The sequence below is a fragment of the Apodemus sylvaticus genome, chromosome 15 (genome assembly GCF_947179515.1).
Source record: "Apodemus sylvaticus chromosome 15, mApoSyl1.1, whole genome shotgun sequence".
In the NCBI taxonomy this organism is placed as follows: Eukaryota; Metazoa; Chordata; class Mammalia; order Rodentia; family Muridae; genus Apodemus; species Apodemus sylvaticus.
The window spans coordinates 25,643,965-25,656,049 of NC_067486.1; the positions used below are offsets into that span (position 1 = coordinate 25,643,965).

The window sequence follows — 12,085 nt, forward strand, 5'->3', positions numbered from 1 at the left end:
ATTCTTCAGCCCCAGCTAACCAAAACCACAGAATCTACACAATCAAAACATGGCCACTTTAAGAATCTTTAATCTTCCCTCTGAAATTTCACAAGCCAGGCCTCCATCTTCTGCACTGTTTATAACATTGTCTTCCAAGCTCCTACAGAACTTTCCACAGCTTTTCTAGCTCAAAGTTCCAAAGTCCTTCCACAATCTTCCCCAAAACATAGTCAGGTTGTCACAGGAATACCCTACTATGCTGGTACCAATTTGTCTTAGTCAGGGTTTTTATCCTTCACAAACATCATGACCAAGAAGCAAGCCAGTAAGAAACATCCCTTCATGGCCTCTGCATCAGCTCCTGCTTCTTGACCTGCTTGAGTTTCAGTTCTGACTTCCTTTAGTGATGAACTGCAATGTGGAAGTGTAAGCTCAATAAACCCTTTCCTCCCCAACTTGCTTCTTGGTCATGATGTTTGTGCAGGAATAAAAACCCTGACTAAGACATATGCGTAAATACATACATACATACATACACACACACACACACACACACACACACACACACACATATATATATATATATATATACACACACACACACACTAAATATTCTTTCACCACAAATCATATACATTGATGTGCACAAAGTGTGTAATAATACAAAGCTAAATGGAATTATATATAAACTGTTAAAATTCTCAATTCTCACATGCATTTTTATAACGAGAATAATATTGAACATTATTAGAATAATATTGAACATATATTAGAAGACTAAGTTTTGATAGACTAAAATATATTTATGCAAATTACAACAAAAATCTTGCATTACATATGAATGGCTAATAGAATAATACATGAACAAATTGAAAATTTGTTTGTCATTCTGACAAACTACACTCAAGGATGCCATTTTGGCCCCATAACAAGCATTTCTTTCTGCTGTCCTCCTGTCAGGCGATAAGAATGCATGCTATGGAGGATTTGAAGTCCATGTAGAACTGAAAAAGATGCAAACTTCCTTAGAAGTTTGCACTTCATGTGTTGTTTCTCAGGAAGCCCAGTATATTGACCTTTCCCTAACTGAGGGTATTGTTTACTTTTAAATTTTGGTGCAATTTAGCAAGAATAATTTTATAAATGGTTAGGTAATACTGAGTGGAACAAGTTTTAATGACTCTTTATGCAAAATGATTTGCTCTGTTGAACCAAAGTAATTACAAATTTTGGAAATTAATTCACTTGAAGTGTCATACTACTAAAAGAATGTCTTGGGGATAAAAATTTTTGCTATAAAAATATTCTTTCATAACCCAATCTCAATTCTTCGTGTTCTATTAGTTCTTGTCTTTAACTTGTTCTCAGCAAACTTAATTTTGTGTGACCAAATAGAGTAACTTAAAACCCACCAAGATATTAGAATTCAAATGATAGCCTACATGCTATAATCAAACGGATATTTGTCAACCAGAGTAAAATTTAAAAAAAAAAAATTGAAGTTGGTAGCACTGCCTTTGAAAGATCATAGAGTTCAGTCAGTAAGCTATATGCTTGCTCTTTATAAAAAACCTTTATTTAGAAGCAGGACCGTAGTATCCCCAACTCTGAGTCAGGCAACAGTAAGACAGAACAAGGAATGACCACACTGAAAGTGAATGGAATTAATTTTTACCAGTAAACTATCTCATCTTATTTAAGAAGGAAAAAAAATCACAGAGATAAGATAAGAAGAGATTTTAAACTCTGCTGTTGCTGTAACGTATTATGCTGAAACCTGACAACACAAGGAGTTAATATTATAGATTATAGAATGTTTAGAAAGCACGATCTACCAGCAGGTGATAAATGCACATGAAAGTTTTAAAGACTAGAAAGTACCGAATGCCAGGGGACACAGCATTGATACCACAGGGAAGTTTACATCATTTGGAGCTTCAGGAGATTGATAAGTTCCTGAGCTTCTGGAGAACTCACATGGAGGAATCCTCATCTGTTTCATTTCAAATATACTTAAATCTGTCCATGTGTGATTCTAGATAACTACGTAATGGAAAAGGCCATTGAATTATATAGAGAATAGAGCTTTATAAGTGGGGGACAGCTTCAAAATAAAAGGAACATTTATAGGGCAAAATGGTGGCTTATACACACCACTCTGAGTATTCGAATAAGGCCCCAAGAATTCAAATGGGAGCCCCTTTCTCTTCCCTCTTGATTCTAAACATTTCTGGGGGTTTTTGACTAATTCACTTCTTGCTAATGTGATGGGTCTATAATTTCACGATTCTTGGATTTTTCTACGCAGATAACTAGTACCCATATTTTCTTCTTTTTTTTTTTTTAAATAAGTTAGAAAATCTCTATACCTGACTCCCCTCTCTTCTCCAAAAGATCGCCGGTTGAGGGTTTCCAGTTGCTTCACACTGAAAAGTCACAGTTCGTCCCAAGGCAACCACCTGGTCGCGAGGCTTTACGACAAAATGTGGCGGCTCTAAAGAAACAAAACACACTGAGTCAGTTCACGGCACCACAGTCCTTACATGACCCTGTGTTCATTTTCTACAATACAGTATAATAACTGGCTACCTCCCACCCTTCATTAAAAGTAAAATTTCTAAGTGCATATTTATAGAATGAAATAGAGTTGCATTGTGAAGAGCTTTATTTCTTAACCTAGACCTGGAATTAATCCTCACATTTGGAAGAATTCTTGAGCTACAAGCTGACCCTTTCCATTCAAATCATACGTGAAAATTATTGTATGAATAAATATTATCTTTTCTCACTGAGAGCTGCTTCAAGGTGAATGGTGTCTAATCACGCACATGCAAGATCTCCTGATACAGGCAGGGGCTGAAATTACTTTAATTTACCTCAAAAGCTCCTGAAATGCTACCATGCAAATTAGAGCCATTTAAAATCTTCAGTCCAATTATTCGAATAGAAATGGATTTAAAGCAATAGTGGAGGCACATGCCCCCTTCATTTACATGGGCAAGGGCATGCGCAAACAGAATATATATGGAAATGAGGGCAAATTCAGAACATCTGCTCATCCTGACATTACAAATACTGCCAGCTTTGTCCAAACTGTTTGATTTAGACAGCCGTGAATGGCCACTTCATCCACCAGTCAATAGTGTGTCAGAAAATTGCATCAGTTACACTGAGGGCAGTGGTAGTTGAGAGGTCTGGCTACTGAGTGGTAGTTGAGAGGCCTGGGTGGGGAGTTGGAGCCTGCATTAGGGCTGGGCATTGCACAGGAAAAAAATAATCAAACAATATGTACTGAGTATAGCCTTTTTCTTAATGTGTAGACTTTCCAAATCCACTTCTTATCAGCTGTTTGAAAAAGCTAATCATTCCCTCTGGCCTCAGTGTGTGCTAGACTTCTAACAGCTTCCAAGGGGCTGGGGTCCTCTAGCCTGCTTTTGATGGCCAGTCCCCTGGTGGCCTTTGTTCCCTTAAAAGTAATTTCAGTTGCTTAGTTTAGTCACTTAAGGTCACTCTGTAGAGCAAATCTGAATTGAAACTCACATTCAGATGATGACTAAGAATGCGGCCACACCGCTTACAAGAGTAAGGTTCTTTTCCTTCTCAAAGCTCTTATTAGCGTATATGAATTAGACATGATAATGGGGCTTACACTGACACTTTCATACATGTGTATGACATGTTTGATCGTGTGTGCCTCCATTATTCATTTCTCTCTCTGAGTCCCTTCACATTCTTGGTGTGATCCTTCCCTGATCCTACATTTATGACTTTGTTTTCTTATTTATTTGTGAACGAAGGAGAATGGTTAATTTCAAAAAAAACTTGGAAAGATAATTTTCTTTTCTGTTATATTTTCAGGTCAACTGTATCCGATATACCAATGTATATATAAAAAACATTACATATGCGATAATAACAAAAACATATCATAAAAGCATATTAAAACCCATTTAATAGATGCATCACACTATACATATGTAGAATCATAAATAGATCAATATAAACATTCTTTAAAAAAGAAAATGTAATGTCATTTGTTCACGGTTAATATTGTATTGTAAAAAAAAAACTGAAGAAAGAAATCAGGTCTCTTCTAGATAAATGTACTTTCTTCTAGGCTTTTTTTTTTTTTAATTGAAGGTTAGTAGAAAAATCTAACAGCTGACTAGAAAATTATAGGATACTTGCACAATAAGGTCAAATGTTTTCAAATGTTCTTTAACATACAGAAGATAAAATACAAAGCCGAGAGACACAGTCGGCGTTCAATTTGGTCAAACTGAAGTTCTAGCTTATAATTTTTTTTTTTTGGTAGAAAACCTGTGATTGCGATGGAGTGGTTCACTCATGAATTTAGCTAACACTGTCATTACCCAGGTATAATAATAGGCATGTTCCTGGTGCCTGGGGATGTTCCCTTCTGTACCAAATCAAACAGGAGTGTTTATCCTCCTTAGAATAACTGATGTAGAATCAGACTTAGAAACTCAGAGCTGACTGGATAATAAACGAAATCTAGACTAGAGTTTGGTTTCTTTCAATGAAGGAAAACGAAATGATAAATTAGATGCGTGGGAGCAGATGACTTTCCAATGCGAAGGGAATCCAAGTAGAAAAATATAAATGCTCAAACCACTCAGTCAAGCGAAGCCTTGGGGTGGTCTCCCTTCCAAATCTCAGGAGTTCGCCTAGGAATCTGTGCCAGAAACTGTTTCTTTTATAAAATGCCAGCTCTCCTCAAACCTCAAAGACTTATTTGAGAAAAAGGAATACAAACCCTTATGCTAACTACATTTATCCCGAAGCAATCCTTCCACACAGGATATTTGCTTGGAAATGATTTAGTATATTCTGTAGGCACAGTCTCCAGCCAACATCAACAGTGATGTCAGCCACAAGAGACTTCTTAGAAGCAAAATTTAAAAAACCCTCCTCCAACTAGTGTGGTGGCATAAGCCTATAGGACCAGCTACCCAGAAGGCCTACAAAGAGAATTGCTTGTATCTGGGAGTTTGAAGCCACAAATATCATGCTTTAAAAAATAAACTCAGGAAAAAAATCCTTTATGGATGTCAGATATCAGATATAGTTTTATCTCTAAGGGAAAAATGACCAAATACATTTCTATTAATATATATTTATTTAGACTAAAGAGATTCTTCACATACACAGATCTGATGTTTTATGACTATATACTATAATGGCTTCTGAATTCTAAAAAATTCAAAGGTCATAATGTTATAACCAATATAGTAGTAATATAGTAAGTACTGCAAATGTGGAAAAATTTGACAAAGAAGAAAAAGAAAAACTGTGAATAATTCTACCATGGAAACTAGATAATATTCTTTAACAAGATCCTACAAAACACCATTTTAATAATTATTGAGTAACTGATATACTATCTATCATAAATAATCAATCTCCACTGTTTTACATTTTGATTTTTCTTTCTTCTCACTAATAGCTCAGCAGAACCAGCGCCATTATTGAGTACTCCATTATTGAAAAGCCCATCGTATATGTGTGAATATGAAAAAATAATAACCATGTTTCCTTAAACAACTGTGAGAGAGATTTAAGATGAAAATGGTGCGCTGGCCTATCTTTTGGCATCACAAATTCTCTCAATGTGGCATTCGGTCAACACCACTGAATGAATGGCTCTTCTAAACTAAATGCAAAGAAACTTGATAACTCTTCATTAAAAAAAAAGAAAGAAAGAAAGCAAATTTTATATATTCTATTTGGTTAATTCATATATGAAATGAAATGAACCTCATACCCCCCCCCCAAAATGGAAATGAGCAGTTTGAAGCTGCAAACACAAGGTTAGTCAGGAACTAAACTTAAAGGACTATTGAATGATAATAACAAAACAATGGACTTGAAACAAAGAAAACAGAACTATTCCTGGAATGTTTTTGTTCATTTAACGTTATACAGGCACTAAATGAACTTGTCTTTCATTTACCAAGATACAATCCTATGAGTTATCCAGTATTTCAGGAAGGAAATAACTAAAGGGCTCAGATCACACATGACTTAATAAGACAGAAAGTTAGCAAACCCATTACCTTTAACTCTTTGTCACAGTTACCCATACATCCTGCAGATTTATTCTGTGCAGTCTGTCTTTGTGGCCAAGGACAAGTGAAACATGGAGGCTGATTGGTTGAAGGACATGGAAGGGTATGGATGGGAGGGGGAAGAGAAGTTCCAGTCACAGTGACACGGTGATTAGGAGATGGCCAAGAAAATGTCAACTTACCAGACCCAACTAAAACAAAACAAAAAGAAAACATGGAATAAATAAAAATAAGGAAATGAGTGAACAAAATGAAACAGACAAAGTAGTAAGATTTGACTTAATCGTGATTCTGCTTTCACATCAACTAAAGAACACATTCGTATTTAGACACACAGTGATCACACTCTCCACGAATGAATATTTGTTAGCACTTCGAGCACAGTCATGAGTAACTAAGGAAAATAGAAATGAGCCTTGAAATCGATACTATGAAAAATGGTAGAGCTAAATGGGCTGACAGTGATAATATTATAAAGTATCTTTCAAGAATTTTATGCTTTTCTCCCATAACAGACACTTTTTGTGGAATAGATGTCCAAAGTAGTATAAATATTCACTGCTAACTCTACACAAAACTAAAACATACATAATTTTAAGATAAAGAATGTGAAATCCCAGATAGACCCACTGATAGGTCGATTTTTATAAGCTTCACCCTGGTAATGGTATTCCACTCAACTCACGCTACTCACACGCAACTATCTATACACAGATGGGTGCCATACAACTGGATAGTGACTCTAAAGACCAGGGTGGGGTCTGAGAATCTGCCTTTCCAATGAGCACCTGGTGGGTCATATTAGTCCATGACTATGAGCTTAGATGGAAGACTTTAATACAGAGCTTATATGTGTGCATATTTTTAATTGAAAAAACATATATATATATATATATATATATATATATATATATATGAGAAGAAATTATGAAGACAGGCAGGAAAAACACAAAATAATTAAAGTCACATTATTCATTTTCATGTTGAAACATGATGTATGTTAGTACAATAATATTTGCTTAAAATTATACAAAGCAATTACTCTGTTTCTTTATTTCAGAAGTAAAGGTCACTGCTATCAAATGCAGAAGATCTTCATGCACCGCAGTAGGAACCTACAGTCCATTTCATTTGAATAAAAAATTCCCAAACTGAAATTCAGTTGACTTGATATATAACTTTATATATGTTCTTTTGTTTACATCCAGGTCACAAGATAGAAAAAGTTCTCCTGTATATTGTAATATTTGACATGTATAAAATTTTATTTTTGATTGTAGCGAGGAAATATGCATTATTTAGAAGAGTTTAAAAATTGTGGAAGCAAAGTAGGTAGAGGTCATTTTTATATTTCTTAATATCTCAACAAGATTGACTTTAACAGCAGGAGCATACCCAGGAGCTACAAAAGAAGGGATCTGAGAAAGTGTCAGTCAAATATTCTTTGAAACAACAAAAGTTGTAGAACTGTCTCAAAGATTAACCTTTGAAAACAAACTTGATCACAACGGACTAATATAGTTAAGTTAGGCGACTAGACAAATGATTTCTATACATCCTTAAGTATTTCACATATTTTAAAATTCTTTATATTTCAAAAATGGAATAAAATCAACATAGTTACTGGAAGCTGCTTCTTTAAGATTTTAAGTGCCCTTTCTTCCTTACAGTTTTATCAACAATCCACAGGTCCAGAATAAATTATACGCCAGAACATTAGGCTAAAAGTTTTGCATATTGTACCAATGACAAACAATAATGCTTACAGTCTAGCATTGACTTGAAATGTTATCTAAGAATATGCACCATCATAAAACCTAAAAGCTTCATGCGGTCTGTGAATTGTTTCTTGGGTATTCCGAGCTTTTGTGCAAATATCAACTTATCAGTGAGTGCATACCATGTGTGTTCTTTTCTGATTGGGTTACCTCACTCAGGATATTTTCTAGTTCTATTCTTTTGTGTATAAATTTCATGAAGTCATTGTTTTTAATAGTTGAGTAGTATTCCATTGCTTGGTCCTATGAAGGATCGATGCCCCAGTGTAGGGTAATGGTAGGGTGGGCAGGGAGGCAGGAGTGGGTGGGTGGGTGGAGGTGCACCCTCATAGAAGCAGGGGAGGAGGGATGGGATAGGGGGTTTGCAGGGAGGGGGAACTGGGAATGGGAATAACATTTGAAATGTAAATGAAGAAAATATCCAATTAAAAAAAAAAGAAAAAATCTAAAAGCATCAGAAATACTTGAGAAAACTCAATCTGAACGATGAACGCTTAAGCTTCTACAACCATGACCATCAGGAAATGATTCCAAATACCTTCATTTAAAAAACCATTTACAGTTCATAACACCTATTCGTTTCCATGTTAACAAATAAGTGAACAAACAAATGTGCCATATCCTACATATGCGTCTACTAGATTTTTTAAAATAAATCATTATTCTTTCATTTCTCTTCTAAACATATTAGTTATATAAATTTCTTCCAATTCGTCATACATTTCTTCTTTTTCTACTTTTCCCTTGAGTCAAAGAATTTTTTATTCAAAGAGCATAGATCTGTCTATAAAATGGGCATTAATTCTAATTTTTTTTAAATGTAGTGTGTCAAAAGAAATCTCCAGACAGCAGCGTGACTTGGGACCTGCCATCCACCATCCACTGAAGTTCACCACGTGCAGAGGCTTCTCTCTCACCTAGCTATTCTTACTGCCTCCTAATCTAAAGGCTCAGAACACCTCTTTATCTCTGCTTCCTTCCTGATAGCCACAGCATTTCCGTGGCAGAAAAACAAAATCATTGATCAAATTGAAGACCTGTGGGCACCTTATTTTCAATAAGGAGACCAGAATCACCAAGAAAATAAAAGACAACATCTTCAACAGATGGTGTTAGTCAAACTGGATGTCTGCATGTAGAAGAATACAAAGAGACCCATACTTAGCACCCTGCATTTAAAAAACCCAAAGAAACAAACAACCAAACAACCAAACCAAAACTCAAATCAAAAGGGAACAAAATCTTGAACATAGGACTAAATTCACTGATCTTTATAGAAGAGAAAGTGGACGGCATCCTTGAACTCATTGGCGCAGGAAAAGTATTTTGGAACAGGACACTGTTAGCACAAGCACTAAGATCAACAATTAATGAAGAAGGCACTATAAAACTGAGAAGCTTCTGTCTGGCAAAGGACACCATCATTTGGACCATAGCATGAACAACTCAAGCAAAGGCTAGGAAGCAGCAATTAGCAGGAAGGGCCAGGGAACTGCATATTGGTTGCCGACCTTGATGCCTTTAAGGGTCTTAAAAAGTGCTTTCTACCTGTTCACAGCAGTTTCAACACAACACTGCAGACAGCAAAGCAATAGAGACTTTGAATCTTACAGCGTTTGCTATGCTATGATTTTTAACTGGCTATTCAGAGGCACAACGTAGAATAACTGGATAGACCACCCTGCCCAGCAGTTTCTCCATAGATTATATATACACATCGGTAGAGTCCACCTTAAAGGGTATTTAAAAATATTCTTTATATTGTCTAAAGATGTAGCTCGGTGGTGGTGGCGGCCTCTGTGTATATCATGTTTGAGGTTCTGGATTCAAGCAGCAATTGGAAAACACAAAATTCTCTCTTGGCAATATCATTTTCAATTGATGGAGAACTACACATAAACAGTTCCTTATGTTAAACTTAAGACATAGCAGAAAAATTAAAGAAGGCAAAATATTTATGCATTGCACTATGATTAGATTTTGTATTTTTATATTAACATCACATTACTTGAAGTCTAATAGCAAATATATTTTTAGTGTATCCTTACAAACAAAATAAATGATAGAGTACTTCTATTAACCATAAAATAGACAGCTGCCTATATCAGCTAATATATATATATATAATAGAAATAGGTTCTGTCTCTAGCACTGAAGGGGCAGAGAGAAGAGAATGAAGAAGACTTCTGTAGTAATTGGGAATAATTCATGTATTTGAAACTCCTGGTATATTTCACTAGACGGTCTTATATTAAAGCAAGTTTCCATCCTGAGGGCCTCATGCTATTAGTAAACAATACAGCAGTTTTCTTCATGTGGCTACAAACGAAATCATCTACTCCCAATTCTTCTCATTAATAGGGCTGTTTTTATTAGGAGCAGCTAATTTCTACTGGATCCTTAAATTCCAGTGATTTATTTTCATACTCTTCTTTAGTGAAGATTAGGGCTCAGTGAACAAGTCTGACAGACAAATGTTTTTTCTTTTAAATGTCATTGTGGAAGAAAATGAATGGGTCGGAAAATCATAGAGCTTTAAGGAAGAAGCTTATTTTCGTCCACACAGCAGAACATTGGCTTTCAAGTAATGAAGCAATCTTCATTTGAACCAAGGAAGCTCTTTCACTGGTGTGTGAGACTTCCGGCCATAAATACACATGAATAATAATATCACTAACAACCCGAAGCCCCTTCAGGTGCTTTAATACACGGTATTATTTCTTTGTGGGGGGGAAAGGTTTGAGTTTAACATAAAAGCCTGTCATTATGTCTTTTAACTTTGCAGACATAAAAATAGAGAGAATAAAGGGGATATTTTAGAATGTACTTAATGGATACATAAAACACTGTGAACTTTTTGCCTCTGATCAAATACCTCCTGTCATTCTGTAGAACAATGACTCTGGAGGCAATTTTGGTTGTCAGGACTGAAGTGGGAGAGAGGGGATGAGGCAGAGAGCTCCCTGTCTTCAGTGAGCAGAATCCACAGATGCTGTTGATCCCACCACAGCATCCAGGACAGCCATCACAACAAGGAATGATGTGTCCTGAGATGCCAGTCGTGCCAGACAGAACCGAGAAACCTTGCTCTCAATTCTTTGTTTGATTTAAGTCTTATCTGAGGATGGTCTAACAAATCATGTACCCTGACCTTGAGCAGTGTCTGACTTGTCTTCAGTAATGGCTAAAAGCATGTATGTATTCTTCCTCTCCTCTTCAAAAATTACCCACTTTCCTTTTAGAGCTATCATGTAAATGCTGCCCATTGTGTATCAGTGCATTAAAGAATCCATGATTCAAATGCATCGTCTGTGTCATCCACAATTACCTGTGTGCCTCAAAACACAAGCTCTCGGGATCACAGTTCAAAGTGTAAAATACCTGGTGTCATAGTTTTGAAGCTGGAAGCCTAGATCTTTCTATTCCTCCTCTTTGAACATAAAGACCCTTTGTTGACTCTGCTTCTCAGCATCGCTGATTCCATCAGTTTATTTACTACTATTTAAAGAGAATTAAATAATTTTGATCAGTTTTTCATTCTCTTACGATACATTATAATCACGTTTCATTACCTTCTGTTCTTCCCTCCCACCCTTAATGATACTCTTCTTCCTAATTACACATGTTTTCCCCCATACTATTTTTCTTCTCAATTAGATCCCCTCGCCCAGTCATCATAAGTCTTGCACAGGTGATCATTCTCACTGTGGATTCCTAACTGCAATGACCGAGTTATCTACAGTAAATGCCATTTATAGTACACCCCCCCCCCAATTCCTGGCTCTTACGGTCTCTTCCCAATTATATGCCCTCCAACGATATCTTACTTCTCATTTAGATACCCTACCCCACCCCCTGTAAGTCTTGTGCAGTTGATCATTCCTGCTCCAGGCCATTATCTGCAATGTTCATGTCACGTACAAAACCCACCTCTCTATAGTTCTCTTCCTCGTCTCCTGGCACTTACAATATTTCCATCCCCTTTCTGGCGATGTCCTCTGGGCCTGGGAATGTGCACTATAAATGTTCCATTTATAGCTAAGCACTCAAAAGTCCCTTATTGGCAGTACTGTAATGAGTTAGGAATCCCTTCGTTTGACTATAACCCATTGCTAAATGAGGCCTCTCTGACCTAGGCTGAGAGTTGAAACAGTCTACACATATAAACACACATATTTTGAAGGGAGTTTACAGACCTTTCGAAACTATCAGTAAGATTCCCACATAGGGCCTAAT

At 36.2% G+C, this 12,085-nt stretch overlaps 1 protein-coding gene across 4 annotated transcripts in view; it reads right to left on the bottom strand.

Annotated features, from left to right (window-relative positions):
- Robo1 (roundabout guidance receptor 1) overlaps positions 1 to 12,085 on the bottom strand; it is a 399,556-nt gene that overhangs the window by 92,560 nt on the left and 294,911 nt on the right. For all 4 annotated transcript variants that reach the window (XM_052158079.1, XM_052158077.1, XM_052158080.1 and 1 more), the window contains exon 7: positions 2,352 to 2,476. In XM_052158079.1, the coding sequence (XP_052014039.1) occupies positions 2,352 to 2,476 (125 nt within the window). The remainder of the gene's footprint in view (positions 1 to 2,351; positions 2,477 to 12,085) is intronic.